This window comes from Esox lucius, chromosome 12 (assembly GCF_011004845.1).
Source record: "Esox lucius isolate fEsoLuc1 chromosome 12, fEsoLuc1.pri, whole genome shotgun sequence".
Classification (NCBI taxonomy): domain Eukaryota; kingdom Metazoa; phylum Chordata; class Actinopteri; order Esociformes; family Esocidae; genus Esox; species Esox lucius.
The window spans coordinates 30760605-30776367 of record NC_047580.1 but is presented as its reverse complement, the minus strand read 5'-3'; the positions used below and the strand labels follow the sequence as shown (position 1 = coordinate 30776367).

At 45.0% G+C, this 15763-nt stretch overlaps 1 protein-coding gene across 3 annotated transcripts; it reads left to right on the top strand.

The window, feature by feature from the left end:
• The first annotated feature begins 1182 nt into the window (after nt 1-1182).
• Nucleotides 1183-14737, top strand: LOC105023891 (la-related protein 4). 3 transcript variants are annotated; one of them, XM_029123941.2, is made up of 17 exons: nt 1183-1742; nt 4140-4266; nt 4636-4791; nt 4936-5023; nt 5240-5376; nt 5608-5711; nt 6106-6216; nt 6328-6381; nt 6468-6692; nt 7084-7187; nt 7939-7980; nt 8885-9112; nt 9466-9517; nt 9761-9919; nt 10114-10280; nt 11029-11266; nt 11595-14737. In XM_029123941.2, exons 1-17 carry the CDS (start codon nt 1626-1628, stop codon nt 12003-12005), a joined length of 2520 nt encoding a protein of 839 aa, XP_028979774.2. In that variant the 5' UTR covers nt 1183-1625; the 3' UTR covers nt 12006-14737. The 3 variants fall into 3 exon arrangements, with proteins under 3 accessions (XP_028979774.2, XP_028979775.2, XP_028979776.2); XM_029123943.2 differs by lacking the exon at nt 1183-1742 and adding an exon at nt 3286-3394; XM_029123942.2 differs by lacking the exon at nt 7939-7980.
• The last annotated feature ends 1026 nt before the right edge of the window (nt 14738-15763 follow it).

Sequence of the window (15763 nt, the reverse complement as noted above, 5' to 3'; positions counted from 1 at the left end):
TTCTGTGCTAGTCACGCTGGAGGGACTATGTCTCCCGGCTGGCCTGGGAACGCCTCGGTGTCCCCCCGGAAGAGCTGGAGGAAGTGTCTAGGGAGAGGGAAGTCTGCGCATCTCTGCCTAAACTGCTGCCCCTGCGACCCGGATAAGCGGAAGATGATGATGATGAATATGACTTATATTGTGTATGCTTTTTGTGAAAATTCTGTTAAAATGGTGATTATCATACTTTACACAGTAATTATTGGATAGTAAAAAAAAAAAATAACATTACGAAAGTTTAGAAACTATGTTAACTCTTAAACTTACTAAAACATAATAATGTTGCATTATTTCAAGAAAGAAAAGACACCGCTGTCTAACCCACTGGCCTGACCACAAGTTTTAAAGACATTGACAGGTGTCAAAACATTTCAGCACAGACAGCATGGCTCCCACCATTTTAAAAATAGTCAACTGTGTGGGACTTCAAATGGGGATAAAGAAGAATACCATGACTCCAACTGGGTCATTGTTGAGAGGAATCAAACAATAAATTACACTAGAAATCTCACTCATCAGTAAATGGAGGGACATCTAGCACTCCACCTAGTTCTTTACAAAGTCAAAATGTGACTGTACTCCACTGGCATTCAAGTTGTAATAACGATTCACAAGGTTGGTAAGCTAATTGGAATTACATTTGTTGTGTAAAGCAAACAGGAGTTGAGAAACTGCTTGTTTTCACATTTACATTTTAGCCATCTTGCTGACACCCCCATCACATTTTCAAAGTCTGTCCATACATACGTTAGTGAATGTACCTAGTTCTTTACAAAGACAAAATGTGTATTAAATGGAGGATAGATGAGTCAATTCTAAGTCGTTAACACAGTTTCAACACTATAATATTATGTAAAAAAGTTCTGTTCTACTTCTTGTTTACATAATATGTGCTAAGTTTGTCTATTAAAGGAAAGCTCAGTATGTTTTTTTCTTGTCCTTGTGCCATAATTAACTCACTGACAAAGAATATTTGAAGTATACAATGATCATACCTGATTACAGCCCATATTCTCACAGAAGCAGACAGCCACAGCCCACAGACAGGCAATGTCTATTTAAGTCTATGGTTCAAGTTAATCAACCGGAAACGGAAAGTACCGCTAAAGTTCTAAAGGTCATTTAGAAATCGCAGTGTGAGTCGGGACGGTGGCGGACTTCACTAATGTCTGCCTGCTTTTAGAAAGGTGCGTGTCCCCAGTGTCCGCTTCGGTCGCCCGGGTAGGAATGCGCCTCTTGGCTTTGACGCTTGTTGATTTTTTTGGGGAAGAAACATTAGTGACAAAAGAGGTATAAATAGAGTCATGGTCTGGATTCGTTTTCGCCTGTGGTATATTGACGCGCAAGTTTGATCCATAAACGTTGATTCACAGTTAGCGGGCTAGCTAGTCAGCTAAGTAAGGTAGCTTACTTGCTAGCCGTGGCTATTTAGCTAGCTAGCTTTTGGTGTCGGCTAAACGAGTCTAGTAGGAGATAATCGGACTGATTGTAGACAGCAGCCGGCATTTTTGAGAGACCAGGGGGTGGCAAGCGGGCCGGGGGGTTGGGAGGAAAACCACGGGGGAGACGTGAGCCAGGAGCGGCCGATGAGTTCGGATCAGGGCGGAGAGCCGCCGCAGTTGCAGGAGGAGGCTGATCCGGGACCGGAGACCTGCGTGGAGGACGAGACACCACTCGGGATCGGGGGAGGGTCAGGCGGCATGGTGAGTTGCGGCCTCTACTCCTGCAAGCTTGCTAAGCTAACGTCAGCTAGCCTACACACAACACGGACCACGATTTGTCGCCTGCCATTGCACTTACACTACACAGTACCTAAATAGGGTGATGCTTCAGTCATCGTAGGCTGTTGAGGCCAATAATAATATATTGTCATGATTTCGGTTTACTACCAGTAAGATTGACATCGAGCACTTCGTTTAGGTTATTTATAGCTCAAGACGGTTAACGAACAACCTAGTGATATCTAATATTTTATGACGATTTCTTGCCATATGTTTGCATGAATGATTGATTTGCTGTCTCTTTATTACACCTCAAAGTTTTCTGGATAGTTACCGCGCGTGAAAAACAACACAATATATTGTTAGGTACGTTATTCTTTCATTTTTCGACCAGAGCATGTAATCATGAGTGGGTCCCCGCACCGACGGCTAACGTTAGCTAGTCAGGCGTTATCTGCATAACCTTAGTTTGGCAGCCATTTAATTTGCTAGAAGCCAAGCTAAGTCGTATGCTGAGTAATCATTATGAAGTGACATAACTAGGTGTCAGATTAGTTCGTGGACTGGCGACTGCGGGAACGTATGCTGAAAAAAACTAACATATGCAGCCAAACCAGTAAGCGAATTCCCTGAATTAATGCTTTAGCTAGCTGAATTTTGCCTGATATTCGGCCTATGCAGCCCAGCAGTCAGCATCAGCTGGGCTTAGGGGACATGGATCCAACAGCTATTGCAAGTACGTCCAGAATCATTCGATTTATTTCGCTGGACGGAATGACCTTTTAATGGAATTATTTTGCCCCATCATTTTTTAAACTACGAAATCCTGTACAAGTTATTTTGAGGTGTGACAGCTGCTCTTGCCGGGGGTAGACTAAAAGGGTGGATCGTTTTGGTAGCAGGTGGTCACCAGGGACGACCCCCAGTGGTGTGTGGCAGATTTTACTTCATATTTCTAACACAATCTTCATATTTCTAACACAAACTTTTGGGTCGCGTCGCTCTGGCTGGCGGAGTTGACGGTGTAATGGTGAAACGACATGAAACCGCTAACATAACTGTCTGTCAAACCCACCCAACATTATTGACAGATCAACAAGCCACCTTAGATAGCCAATTTTGCACCTTTCTGGATTAGTGCCAAGACACTTAGTGAAGTCCTTTAAACGCGAAACTTAAGCAGATGCTCTCGCAAAGAATACTAATTTCCGAACTCAATAGATTGTCGAACATGGCGGGGGAGGGGGAAGCGAGACTGCGAGAAACTGGCACGTGCCTCTCAAGTATCGGCAGAAATTGTATAGCGCTCACCAGCAGGGTAGCGGGATGAAGTAGCAGCAACAGACGGAATTATTGCTTGGGTTTGAGATTGACAATGCTGTCTGCCAACAGAAATTCTGGGTTTGTGTTGGCGGTAAGTGTGCGGAAGAGAGCGCGCTCTCTGCGGAGACATGTGGGCCCCACTGCCACGGATGTAGGCGGAGTTCATTGAGTGAAGAGAACCACATGTTGAACTTTAGAAAACAATTTACGGATAGTAAAAGATTTCAAGTTCAAATTTCGCACTTGCTGTCATTAGAAGATTGTATGCGTTTTCAAAAAAAAAGTTCATCGAAATGATTTTATTGCTCGAGGTAAGTATATTTTTCAGGATATGTGAGACGGACAACATGCTCGCGAGTCGTGAATTAGTGTGGACAGCGTAGCGTGTCCTTGCATTTTGATCTTATTGTATAAAATACAATGGTTACAAAACATTCGATTTGGGAATCTGCACCGATTGTAATTGTTTTACACTAGCTTTACGAAGCCACTTGATTGTGGGGGCCATCTGTGTAATTTCGGGGTTAGTATGGATGTTCTGTAATATATGTAGCTTTTATGATGCGGTTACATTGTAGAACATTGAACATGCATTTTTGTTGACATTTAAATCATCGAAGTAGGTCCTCTACTATATTTAGAAAATTGTAATACATTTTTTATATCAAATGCGATTGTTTTCGGTTTCCATCCCATTTACACGAACGTTACCGTTCCTTTGTGTAATGTTAACATAATGGCATATTATGTTAAATATAACGAGCTGCTTTCTCAAATGCCAAAGACTTGACTGCTCAATTAAAACTGACATCCGAGTATCAATTGAGCAGATAAGGTTTTATTTTGCTTTCACTATGTTTAAATTGAAATGGGGGTCATCTTGAGTCAGTTTCCTCATGTTGACATGGGGCAAGAGAGCCAGCGACCTATGGTACACACATGCACAGTAACATACACATTGTGGGTCTGGGGATGACTTGGACTGCAGCCTCTTTATTTATGTAGGGGGGGAAAAATCCATACATTAAATTGTATTTCCTGGCCTTTCGTTCCAAGGTCACCTCCAAGGGCGCCGGTCTGAATCCCAATGCCAAGGTTTGGCAGGAGGTGGCAGTGACCCCTGCTGAGTCCAATGTGGAGGGGCCCGATGGAGCCCAGTGGTCCCAGGCTAACATCACCGACGGTGAGAGACGGAATGTGACAGTCTGATGTGTTCGCCCTTAATTTGCCGTTTCCACTGAGCCAATATGGAGTTGTTCTAAGAAGGTCAAACCTTAAGTCACTTAGTGGTTTCTTTTGTTTTAGAATATATGTTGCTGTACAAAAAATGATTATGTAACGGATTATCTCAATATTTACATTATTAGTGTATACCCGATTGGGACATTCCTAATCTGTTATATAAAGACCCAACATACGGAATATTAGGACCCAAATATTGTTTTCCAATCTGGTAGTGGGGGGGGGGGGGTCACAAGTGCCAATAGATACTTGTGAACATTTCCTCTCCTCTGATGAATCTACCTAAGAGTCCATCCTATTTCCTGTTCAGGTTATTCTGAGCCTTTACCCTCTGGTAGTAAACTGTTCAGTGCTGCGTTCACGTCCTTGGATGACGGTAGTTCCTTAGCCGCGGCTGAGATTGCTGTGAATGGCATGGATCCCCCAGAAGTGGGCTTCGTCCCCGCCGAAACCACTGGATCCTCAGGTATACCGAACTGAACTACATTAGCCATAATGCACTGTTACATTAAGGGGTGTCAGTTGTAGCCACGTGTATGCCTGTTTTTCACTGATAAAGTGTATTTTTTTTTTTTTTTTTTTTTTGGGAAAAAAACATGTTGGTTTGAAGGGGAGGCCAAGCTGACCGATGAGCTGCCCATCTCCTCGGAGAACCTAAGAGAGTCCCTCAAGAAAGAGCTGGAGTTCTACTTCTCCAGGTGAGTACATGTGTTGTTCAGGTTAAGTGTTGTTGTCTTGACAGGAAAGCGGAGTTACGTTTTCAACTGTGAGAAGCGGGTTTTAAAGGGTGCAGGGCGTTTTGTTGCAGTATGTCTAACTGAATGACCGTATGATTATATTAAAACGACTGGTGGAAATGTGTGTGGTCGTGCGTGTTTCTGGATTATGACCGTTGACCTTGATTTCCTGTGCAGGGAGAACCTGTCCAAGGACTTGTATCTGATGTCTCAGATGGACAGTGACCAGTTTGTCCCCGTGTGGACCATTGCCAGTATGGAGAGCATCAAGGCCCTCACCTCTGACATGGAGCTCATCCTGGATGTACTTCGATGTAAGGGGACTGAAGCTCCATCTTATTCGTCTTCCGTCACTGTATGTCTTCCTGCCAGCTCCCATGGTCTTGGACTTGGCAGGACAATCCAAATCTGTGGCCAGCATAAGGAGCGTGTGGTCCTGTGGTTAGATGGGCTACACGAGGGGGAACATTGTGTGTCTGGGTGTTAGTCGTTCGTGATCGAGATTCTGGCGCGGAGACTGACGTGTTGTTTGGGTTCCGTCTTAGCCTCTCCGATGGTACAAGTGGACGAGAAAGGGGAGAAGGTGCGTCCTAATCACAAACGCTGCATCATCATTCTGAGGGAGGTCCCTGAGACGACGCCCGTCGAGGTAACGGCCATGTTGGGGACCTTTGAACCTGTGTTACAGCTGTGATACACTGATCTTATAACCACGGTATAAACACGTAATTACAAATGCACAACCTTGTGAGAACTGAAATACGCTGTCTGGTTTTACGATGATATGAACGTAAGGAATGCACAACCGTGTTATGACTAAACGAAGTTTGTATCGTGGTTAACAGGCAACGTACTTTAGTTGTACATGGTTATATTTGATACCTTAACTGTTAACCAGGAGCACAAACATTACATGTGTACAACTGTGCTACAGTGGTAACGTCCCCTGTCCTGATGGAAACGCCTTAGTCGCTCACTATTCCAGGGCATTCTGCTTCGCTTGTATTTTTATGTTTGTCAACAGTTCTCGTGTCATTCCTTAGGAGGTGGAGTCTCTTTTTAAAAGTGACAGCTGTCCCAAGGTGATTAGTGTGGAGTTTGCCCACAACAACAACTGGTACATCACATTCCAATCCGACACAGATGCTCAGCAGGTAGGGTGGGCGTCCTCGGGGCTTGGTGATGGTTATTCACACCCATTTTGCTGAAGTCTAGGTTGTTGTTTGCGTTGCCTTTTGACTGATGTTGATTCTCGCTTCCTTCAGGCGCACAGATATTTAAGAGAGGAGGTGAAAACGTTTCAGGGAAAACCAATCATGGTGAGTTGCGTCACAACGCTCGTGAATCGCTTGGAAATGAAAGGCCGCTCCGGCGCATCTCAGTCTCTCCAAACTCTTCCCTCCAGGCGAGGATAAAGGCCATCAACACGTTCTTCGCTAAGAACGGCTACCGCGGCATGGACAGCAGTGTGTACGCGGCCCAGCCGACTGCCCAGAACCAGAACCAGTCCCAGTACAGCCCCAGCCTGTACATGCCCCATGTGTACAGCCCCCAGCAGCAGTACCCCCTGTATGGCATCGTCCCGCAGACCTGGGCGCCCTCCCCGACGCCCTACTTCGAGACGCCGCTGGTGAGCAGCGTCACTCGCACTTTATTAGTCAAGACTGGGGGGTGTGGGGGTGAATGCACGCAAAGTTATACGGTGTCTGTGCACCTTTCGGGCACTTGAGTGGTTTCGTGACGACGGCGTCTATGTGTGAGTTAATTTAGAATTAACAGGGGTTTAGTTGTCGCATGTTCGACATCAAATTTTGTAAAGGGGACTGTGAACTACATGTGTCGGATCCTGAATGCTGATTGGCTGATGAGTGTGGTCTTTGAGGCTGTATAACACGCTTATGACATCGCCACTTTTTACTGCTCTCTTGATGTGGTTGTGGTAAATAGTTGATAATGGTCATTAAGGCACCTGTATGGGTTGTGGGCAGCAGGAACTAATGCATTTCATCTTCCCTCTACAGGCACCGTTTCCCAACAGTGGGTTTGTGAATGGATTCAGTTCCCCTGGACACTACAAGAGTGGCAACAACTCCCTCAATATGACTCGTCCCTTCAACAGAAACCGGTATGATGATGTGTGGTTTGGTTTTCTCTCAGAACTCTCGCTCTCTCTGTTTCTGTGGTTAAACACTTGTAACGTTAATGACATGAAGGTCTTAGTTTCCTTAGTAAAAGAACAAAAAGGTTACAGCCTCACGCACATTTTCAGACCATTACTCGATTGTTTTTCTTCTCCATTTAAGGTTATGCCCACAAACAGTCTGTCTTTTTGCTCATGCCCGCTTTTCTGAAAACCGTTTAGCTCTGGTGACTTTTGACTGAAATTACTGACACTTCACTAACGCATGTACAATTGAATCTAGGCTTGTCTGTGTAATTGTAGTCTAATTAAGCAATAAGACACTAGGTAGTGTGAGTGTACACACACACACACACACACCATTACTAAGAGCTGTTCTTAAGGCGCATGGCATCCCAGAGCACTTAGCTGTGGTACTTTGGCAGGACATCACAAACTCCCTGAGGTGCAGCTGTGCCATTATGAACAGTTTATCCACGTAATTAGAGCAGTGAATAGTAAGTTATTGTCGTACATTAAGCAGTAAGGCATGAGGGGCTGTGGTATGTAGCCAATATACCACAGCTTTCAGCAAATCGGCATTCAGGATTCGAAAGCCGCCCTGGTGACAAAAGCATAAGTGTCCTTGTGTAGAAGCCCAGATTGTGCATTTGGAATGTATAGGTGTTATTGAGTGAACCAGTCCAAGGTAAGGTTTTGAATTCACCCCATGTTGTCTTACTGTCTGTTCCCACAGTGTGCCACTCTATTCAAGAAAGAATGTAATAAATGCCTTCAGGTACAGCCTTTACACTGTATACAATCAGTTTCATCACTTCATCTATCATACTACAGACAGCTTGGTCACTTCATAACTGTTCGTGCCAGTTTATAACCACACTTTATATCAGGTCATTTCTATCCCCATCTCCTACCATGGTCTACAGCCAAATGACTGAATCTACAACTGGGCCAAACCTTTAACTCTGAGGGACAGATTTCTCAATTGATTACAGATTAGGGCTGTTCCTAACACTAAACTACAACCTAACAATGACTTTTTGCTGTTTGGGGGGGGGGCTAGTTTGGTCACCCCTATTTGCAGTGACCAAGCTAGCTCTGCATTTTGTCATTTAACTGTTACTCTCATCCTGACTAACCATTCTCCATTTCTTTATTTTAATAATTTCTCTAAGTTTCATTACAGCTGTTTCATTATTACAGTTGTACTTCTGTAATGTGGTCATTTTGTAATGTAATCAAGAAAAGTTTTTTTTTTAGTTGTTTTTTTTTTAGCAGGTGTGGGAAATTCCTGTGACAATCGGTTTCATGATGAATATAAGAAAAAGACAGCCACTGTAGCTAGGTGGAGTGGTGATGTAGGCCAAAAATATTTTCCTGGTAAATGTAATCCACCAATTGTCATGTCCGCATGACTTGCGAGTAACCTTATGCCAGATGGAGGAGTAGAATGGTTAACTGTGTGCCATGGCTTAAATAACCAAACATATTTCTAAAGATAAATAGTGGGCACACCTAATGGAAGTGACATTTTACTATGATGTCATGCCAAACCCAAACTCTGGTTAAACCGTGTGATAAGACTTTCTGTACAGAGGGGTTAGAGTTTGTAGGGTTGGTGTCAAATGATCGTGGCCCAGATTTATCCAAACCCCCGTCTGACTGGCTTTCCTTTCCTCTAGGAACCATGTGAAGCCCCCGGGCGGGAGGCCTGGCGACGTGACCCCCACACCGGTGACCCCTGTGCCCCTGGAGAGCTTGACCGGCCTGCGGAGTCCCCAGCCCCCCCCTGCCACCACGGCTCCCGGTCCCCTACAGACCCAGACGCCTCCAGACGTGACCTCGGCCTTCCCACACCTCGCCACGCCCTCAGACCCCAATGATGACGGGAGCCTGGCAGGACGAGGAAGGTGAGCGGGCCATTTTACAGCCACTTTTGGGCCGGGTGTTTTGTCTGTGGCAGGGGAAATGTTTTTGAAATGAATTTCTCCTGGGCGTCTCAAACCTGGTGATGACAGCTTGATGCGCAGGAGGGAAAACTGGTTACGGAGCGTGAATGGCTTTGGGCTCTCTCCTCTTTCTGTTCTCCTCCTCCTCCTCTCTGTGCTCCTCCTTTGCCCTGAGCTGTGATCCCCCCCCACACCTGTCCCGATGAGCGCTAAGATTATGAGATCTGAAGGTCTGAGAAGGAGACTGAAAGCGTCCAGGCTAGAGAACTGCATGACTTCCAGTACTGTCTCTTCAAACCTGTCCTGTGTTACAGGAGGGGACCGTACAGAGGCACGAGACGAAGGAGAGAAGATGAGCGCATTACGGTAACACCACAATATTCATCTCGCTACAATACACAATGTGGTTTCTGTGTCAAATATTTAATTTGAACAAACCGGTTCTCCGCTCTGTTTTAACTTGTTCTGGTGGCGCGTGTCTCTCTATGCGAGCTCGCTTCCTCACGTCCATTATTCAAGGTGCGTTTGGTTATGGACAGCACAGAATGAGTTTCCTAATTGAGGGTGTTTGGATTTTCCTAATGGCGTCTGGTTCTGTGCCACCTGCAGAAACCGCTGCCCCTGGCCGAGGTAAAGGCCCCGCCACCCAAGTTTGACCTGGCCGCCACCAACTTCCCCCCGCTGCCGGGTTGCGTGATCAGCACCCTGGGGGAGCCGGTCCTGGAGACCAGGATGTCCGATGTGGTACGAGGACTCAACCGAGACAAGGTGAAAACTGGGTTTCTATGGTTACTACTGTAACACCCTTCTGTCACTCTGCTGTCCCGTCGTGCACGTGTCCAGTGGACGATGTGCACGTGCCCAGTGGACGATGTGCACGAACGCGTCCAAATCCCAAGCTGGCTCTTTCTCTGGGTTGCGTGTGGGCCGTTCATGTCTCCTCCTCTGTTCGCCTTCTGTAGACGGAACACGCCAGTAAGGAGTCCAACAAGGAGGTGAATGTCCCCCCAGCTCACGAGGAGACCACGTCGGTCTCCAGTCCTGCTCTGCCTGCCGCCAAACCCGCCGTCCCCCCCTACGGGCCCCCCGCCCACAGCCCCGCCCCCCTGCCTCACGCCCCCGTCGCCAGGTAAGGCAGAGTAAAGGTCTAGCTCTGCATGGTTTACCTCATGGTTAGGTTCTTGCTCTTGTTTGGTCCCGTGTGGTTCTAGCAGTACCAGGGTTCCAGTATGAGAAAAGCAGATGTTATTATAAGGTGTGTCCAGGCTGAGATTTTCCACGGTCTGTGCCCAAATTTAAAGATGTCTGTCTGGCCCTACCGGTCTTAGATTCTGGCTGTGTAATTTACAGGGTTGCTGCTAAGTCACCGCAGTAAGTTAGATGTAATTTAGCACAACGCCATCCACTTTGTCACTAGGGGCCCCTACAATACTCACCATTGTTACGACCCTTTCTCAATGCGCTGGTCTTCATGCTCTGATGGGACTCTTAATCACTTCTCATTCCTTAAAAAATATATATTGGCTGTGATGCTACCTGATCTCTCTACCTGCCAGGAACTGTTTGTGTGTGGTGTCTTATCTCACCTTATATGGTGAGCAGCATTTCACCTATGTTTGTATCATCTTCTATAGTCTAATGTCTGGGTGTGATTTATTGATCTCTTGCCTGTTCCTTTGAACATTGTGTTCTTAGTTGTATTCATGTCTTGCTAGGTGTGGTCTTGCAATTTATGCCTCTGGCCAGGGAATCATTGACAACCACATCTAATTTACAATCCGCTTACCTGGTTAATATTACTGATCTGCTAAGGCCAGTATTCCTAGCGGTGTGTCTGCATCTGTGTGGTCATGCTTTGTGTTTTCCTCTCCCGGTAGCACACCACATATGGAGAAGAAGTGGGAGAAGACAGAGAGGCTGGCCGAGCCCCCAGCCCCCAAAGTGACCCCCTCCAGCGCGCCTGTTTCCTCCGGGCCCAACCCGGCAGGCCCGCCCTCCATACAGCAAGCTGTGTCCGGACACAGACCCCAACAGACCCCAGTGTCCTGCACTCCGCCCCTGGCAGCCGCACAGACAACCCCGGCCTCCACCGTCACCACTACCCCGGCACCCCTGGTAAGATGCTGTGCATCCTGCCGTAGCTCTGGTGTCCCTGGTTCAGCGTGATGGGTTCAGTCTAGAGGTGGATTACTTCATCTGATGAAGCTTAGTTGGGTTCAGTCTAGAGGTGGATTACTTCATCTGATGAAGCTTAGTTGGGTTCAGTCTAGAGGTGGATTAATTCATCTGATGAAGCTTAGTTGGGTTCAGTCTAGAGGTGGATTACTTCATCTGATGAAGCTTAGTTGGTTCCTCGTCTTGCACGCACTTCCCTGTGTTTGTCATCTGCTCCTTCTAACTCGTATTCCTTTTACCCCGTCCTTTTCTTTCTCTTTCATTTCAGGAGCCCCGCAAGCTAAGCTATGCCGAGGTGTGCCAGCGCGCCCCGCCTCCTGCCCCTCCAGCCCCCACCGCCTCCTCCACGCCTGGCCAGCCCCTGCGCGAGCTGCGTGTCAACAAGGCAGAGGAACCGGGCTCCGGCCCGGTGGACCCCCCCAGGGGTGACCGGCAGGACAAGGCCCAGGACAAGGAGCGGGACGGGGGCTGGGAGTGCAAGGAGAGCCGGCCCAGGGAACGCGAACACCGGGACGGGGGATACTACCGCAACAACGGACCCCCCAGGCAGGGGGGCTCCGGGGGCCTCAAGTTTCGCGAACAAAGACGGGGTCCACCAGCGGCGCGGCGCAGCTCTCCACAAGGAGGGCCTGGACATACTGGCAAAGAGCAGAACATCCCCCCGGTTTCACCAAAGTAAAACTTCTGATATGAATGATGAAAACACACAAAAAAAGAAGTATGAAAAATATATACGTGGATATATAAATATATTACAAAAAATGAAATGCATATAAAAGCAACAACCTTATCACAGTAGCCACCTCTCCTCCCAATCTGACTCCTGGATAGTCGTCCCAATAACGAGAAGCTTTCTGAAGTGACAATAATGAAGTGAAGACGGAAGACAACCAGACGTCCAGGAGACAGGGGCCCAGTGAGAAACATCTGACAGTGTAAACTTGTGTTTCAGAGAGGAATTTCGAAAAGGAAAAAAAAAAAAACATCTTATTTAAGCCTCGTAACAAATTAATTGGTCAAATTTAAAATCAATGATTTTAAAATGTGATTTATTTGGAGGCTGATTCCTTTTCCTCTCCATGAGGACAAGTGGGATGCTGGGCCCTGTATAAAGGGGGTCAACCATTTCATTTTAAACAATATATGTTGCTCTGCAAAGAACATATGCACTAAAGAAGAAAAGGAACCTGCATATATGTCATATACAGAGAGATCACTAACAATGTAACAACGATGAAAACATATTTTCTCCCCCTTTTTTTTTTCCCCTGTGTGTATGTTTGGCGAGGTTGAATGGCTGAGAAGGTGGTTAGATTGATCGACGTGTCTGTTTATGCATTGATTGTTGCTAAGCAAACTGATTGGAAAAGAGTGCTACAGTTTAGTTTGTCTTGGCACTGATTTACACGGAACAAACGAACAGCTGATTGTGATTCTAACGTTCTAGAATCTGAATCAATTACCTGAAATTAGGCAGTTAGAGGTGACCCTCTAATGGTTACTTATGAGAAATTAAGATAATTTGAGCCTTGTTAATGATTGGCTCATCTAGGTTACCAGTGAACTTTCAAATATTGGTAATTATCAAGCTACAGTTTTATGTCTGTTTAGTTTTTTTCTCTTTTCTGTCCAGAGCCCTATGTATGAATGTCATATATATATGGCTGGTTTGTGGAAGGAAGGAATGGTGAAATTAGAATTTTTTGGTTTTCTTTTAAGCTAAGATCCACTTGTGGTGAGGCAACACGTGGCGGGTTCCGACTTCTCAGCGTGTTAGCCAAGATGGCAGAATCCTGGTCCAAAGCTGTTCATTTTAAGTTGTTTCATCTCTTGACATCTTTATTTCCTGATAGGTCTGGATTTTCCATCTTCTAACAAATTCAGATCATGCATACTGATAGTCAGTCAGGCTTTGTTTACAATGTACTATTCTCAGTGGGTTTGTAGCTTAGGCGATATGTTTTTTTTGGCGGGGGGGGGGGGGGCTAGGGAATAGATGCATTGAAGTAACCTGGGTGTCAGTTGGCTTTTGCTCTCATCTTAACTTTTTTTATGGGATTTTCTTAAATTCACATCAATGGAGATGACGAGAACAAACCGATCTGGGACCGGTGTTAAGCTTGATTCAGTCAAACCCGACTCTGTCTCGGTTAACAAGTTTACCTGAATGGTTCTCGCAAGATCTGGTTGATTCTGCTCCACATCAAGGCAGGACATTCAGGTGAAGCTAACTAATTTAACTTTGTGTATTGTTAAAAAAAAAGGAAAAAAGTTGGTTTAGGAGTTTCCGATTCAGAAATAGTCTGTAGCGCCGTTAGCAGAGACATTTGATTTACCTAGCCTGTATAATCCATTTGGCAGCCAAGTGAGGGGGGGGGGGGGCTTTAACAACATCAGACCATTTCCGTGTGCTATGTTCCAGTTGCCTATGATCTTAGTTGATTTGGTAGGGTTAAAGCTTTGGCCTATCTTCCGAACGGCAACCTATTCTGTATATATTACACTGGTTTTGACCAGGGATCTGGTCGGAGGTAGTATCCTGAATATGCAATAAGATGCCCTTTGGAACATTCTCTTGAGTCGGAATGGCTCAGTGAGGTCGGTTAAGTGATATTTAAACTGAACATGAATATGTGTAGTTGTAGTTGCCTATGCTGTACCATATAACTTTTCACCAGAGGGGTGCGTGTGGGGGGAATGTATTTGTTCTCAGGCTGAACTTCCAGAGAAAAGGAGGCATCCATCTCCACCTCCACAGATTGTTTTGTGCTTTCTTTAGGGTGAGTTTGCCGTTTAAAATTTGACGAAAAACCAAGACAGAAAATTGACGTAGGTATTTGCAGTTTGGACTCACTGTACATTATTTGCTTTTTAAATTTTATTTATTTTAATCCTACTGTGCAACGCTTTTTTCCAATCTTGGTAGGCTGGTTTCCCCAAAGTTGTGTGTGAAGTCTCATTGGCAAAGAATCACGCATAAGACAACATATTTGTATATTGTTTGAGATTTCAGCTGAAAGAAATACTTGATGCGTTGACTTTGGGTCTAGTAATGCTGTTATAAATGAGTTAACCAATCACAGAGGCTGTTTTTCATTATGTTCTGAGCAGCTAGTGATCTAGTGTAATGAAATAAATGCACTAACTTGTTTAAAAAATAATCTTACTGTTTAAGTAATGTGAAATCATTTTAGAAGCATATGGTGATGATGATGTTGATAGGCTTGCGAAAATCTACAGGAATAGCGTTTTTTTTTTTCTCTCTCCATGTTTTGGGTTATTTTTCTGTTAAAATTTTGGGTTCGGGTGGCGACATGGTTATATAGCAAAGGATCGATTAAGTGTTTGAGACACTAAATTCTAGAACTCTGTATGAAATGTCACCAAAAAAAATAAATTATTTTGATTTGGCCTTTGACTTCTGTGTGTTCTATCAGTCTCTGACCCTAGTCTAGTCATTTTGTCAAATCTGGTCAGATAACAGAAATCTGAGGTGGGCATGGTGTTTTGATTACCAAAATGTTGATTCCACCTCAACCAACTAGTGAAAATATGGTCTTGGATAAGGCCCTAATTGTTTCTAAATTGCTCTGGATAAAAATGCTAAAGGGTAAATAAGTTAATATCTGACCTTTATTGTTCAAATTGTGTACTTGGTTGTGTCTTTTTTATAGAACATTTTACACTACAAAAACTCAACATTTGGTGTCGGACTCTCTCCCTTGTAGTAGGGGTTTAGCCAAGATAGGCAACATCTGTCCGGTGGATTATCTGAAGAAACTACATTATCATTACTTGGCCAGTACATCCAGACGCTCTCACAACCCGCTGACACTACTGACCGGTTTTCTGAACCATGACCTGCATTCTTCCCAGTGTGCTTAGAAAATAATTGGTGGATGGTGAGTATTGGGGAGTTACGATTCTAAGGGCCCATGACTGACGGGGGCCCTAAACAAATATTAGGACATTACGTAAAAACAACTTTCAATTATTCAAACAATAATTATTTAAAACGGTACATTCTTGGCCCGTCCACCTATCCTATTTACCTGTTTTTGGCGAAAAGAAAACATCCAGTGAACCTCTGCATTGTGCATTGCGCACCCCTCCAAATGAAATGGTTCGGTCCTTTCCAAACCAGGCGCGAACTGTACTTGCTAGCAATAGTCAATTGAGAGTGAGTGTCGGTTGAGCGGAAAAGATGTCTCCGGTTACTTAAGAGATTCTTGTTGCCTAACACCAAAAGAAAAGAAGAGAAAAAGGAGTGCAACAGAGTATGTTACCCAATTTTTCTAAAAGGAAGGTGGGTGTAGTCCGTGAGTGGTGGAAATTAACCTGTTAGCTTAGTCCATAGTGAAATAGGCTACTTTTGCACCCCTAACGTTCGTTACCTGTACTTAATACCTTCAAAGAAAATTCTGAGTGTTTACATTT

Excerpts from the sequence above, each read along its gene's own strand:
- LOC105023891 (XM_029123941.2), top strand. The coding sequence starts at position 1,626 with ATGAGTTCGGATCAGGGCGGAGAGCCGCCGCAGTTGCAGGAGGAGGCT. Across the intron at positions 9,113-9,465 it reads AGCCTGGCAGGACGAGGAAG|GAGGGGACCGTACAGAGGCA; the intron begins GTGAGCGGGCCA and ends CCTGTGTTACAG. Across the intron at positions 10,281-11,028 it reads CCTCACGCCCCCGTCGCCAG|CACACCACATATGGAGAAGA; the intron begins GTAAGGCAGAGT and ends CTCTCCCGGTAG.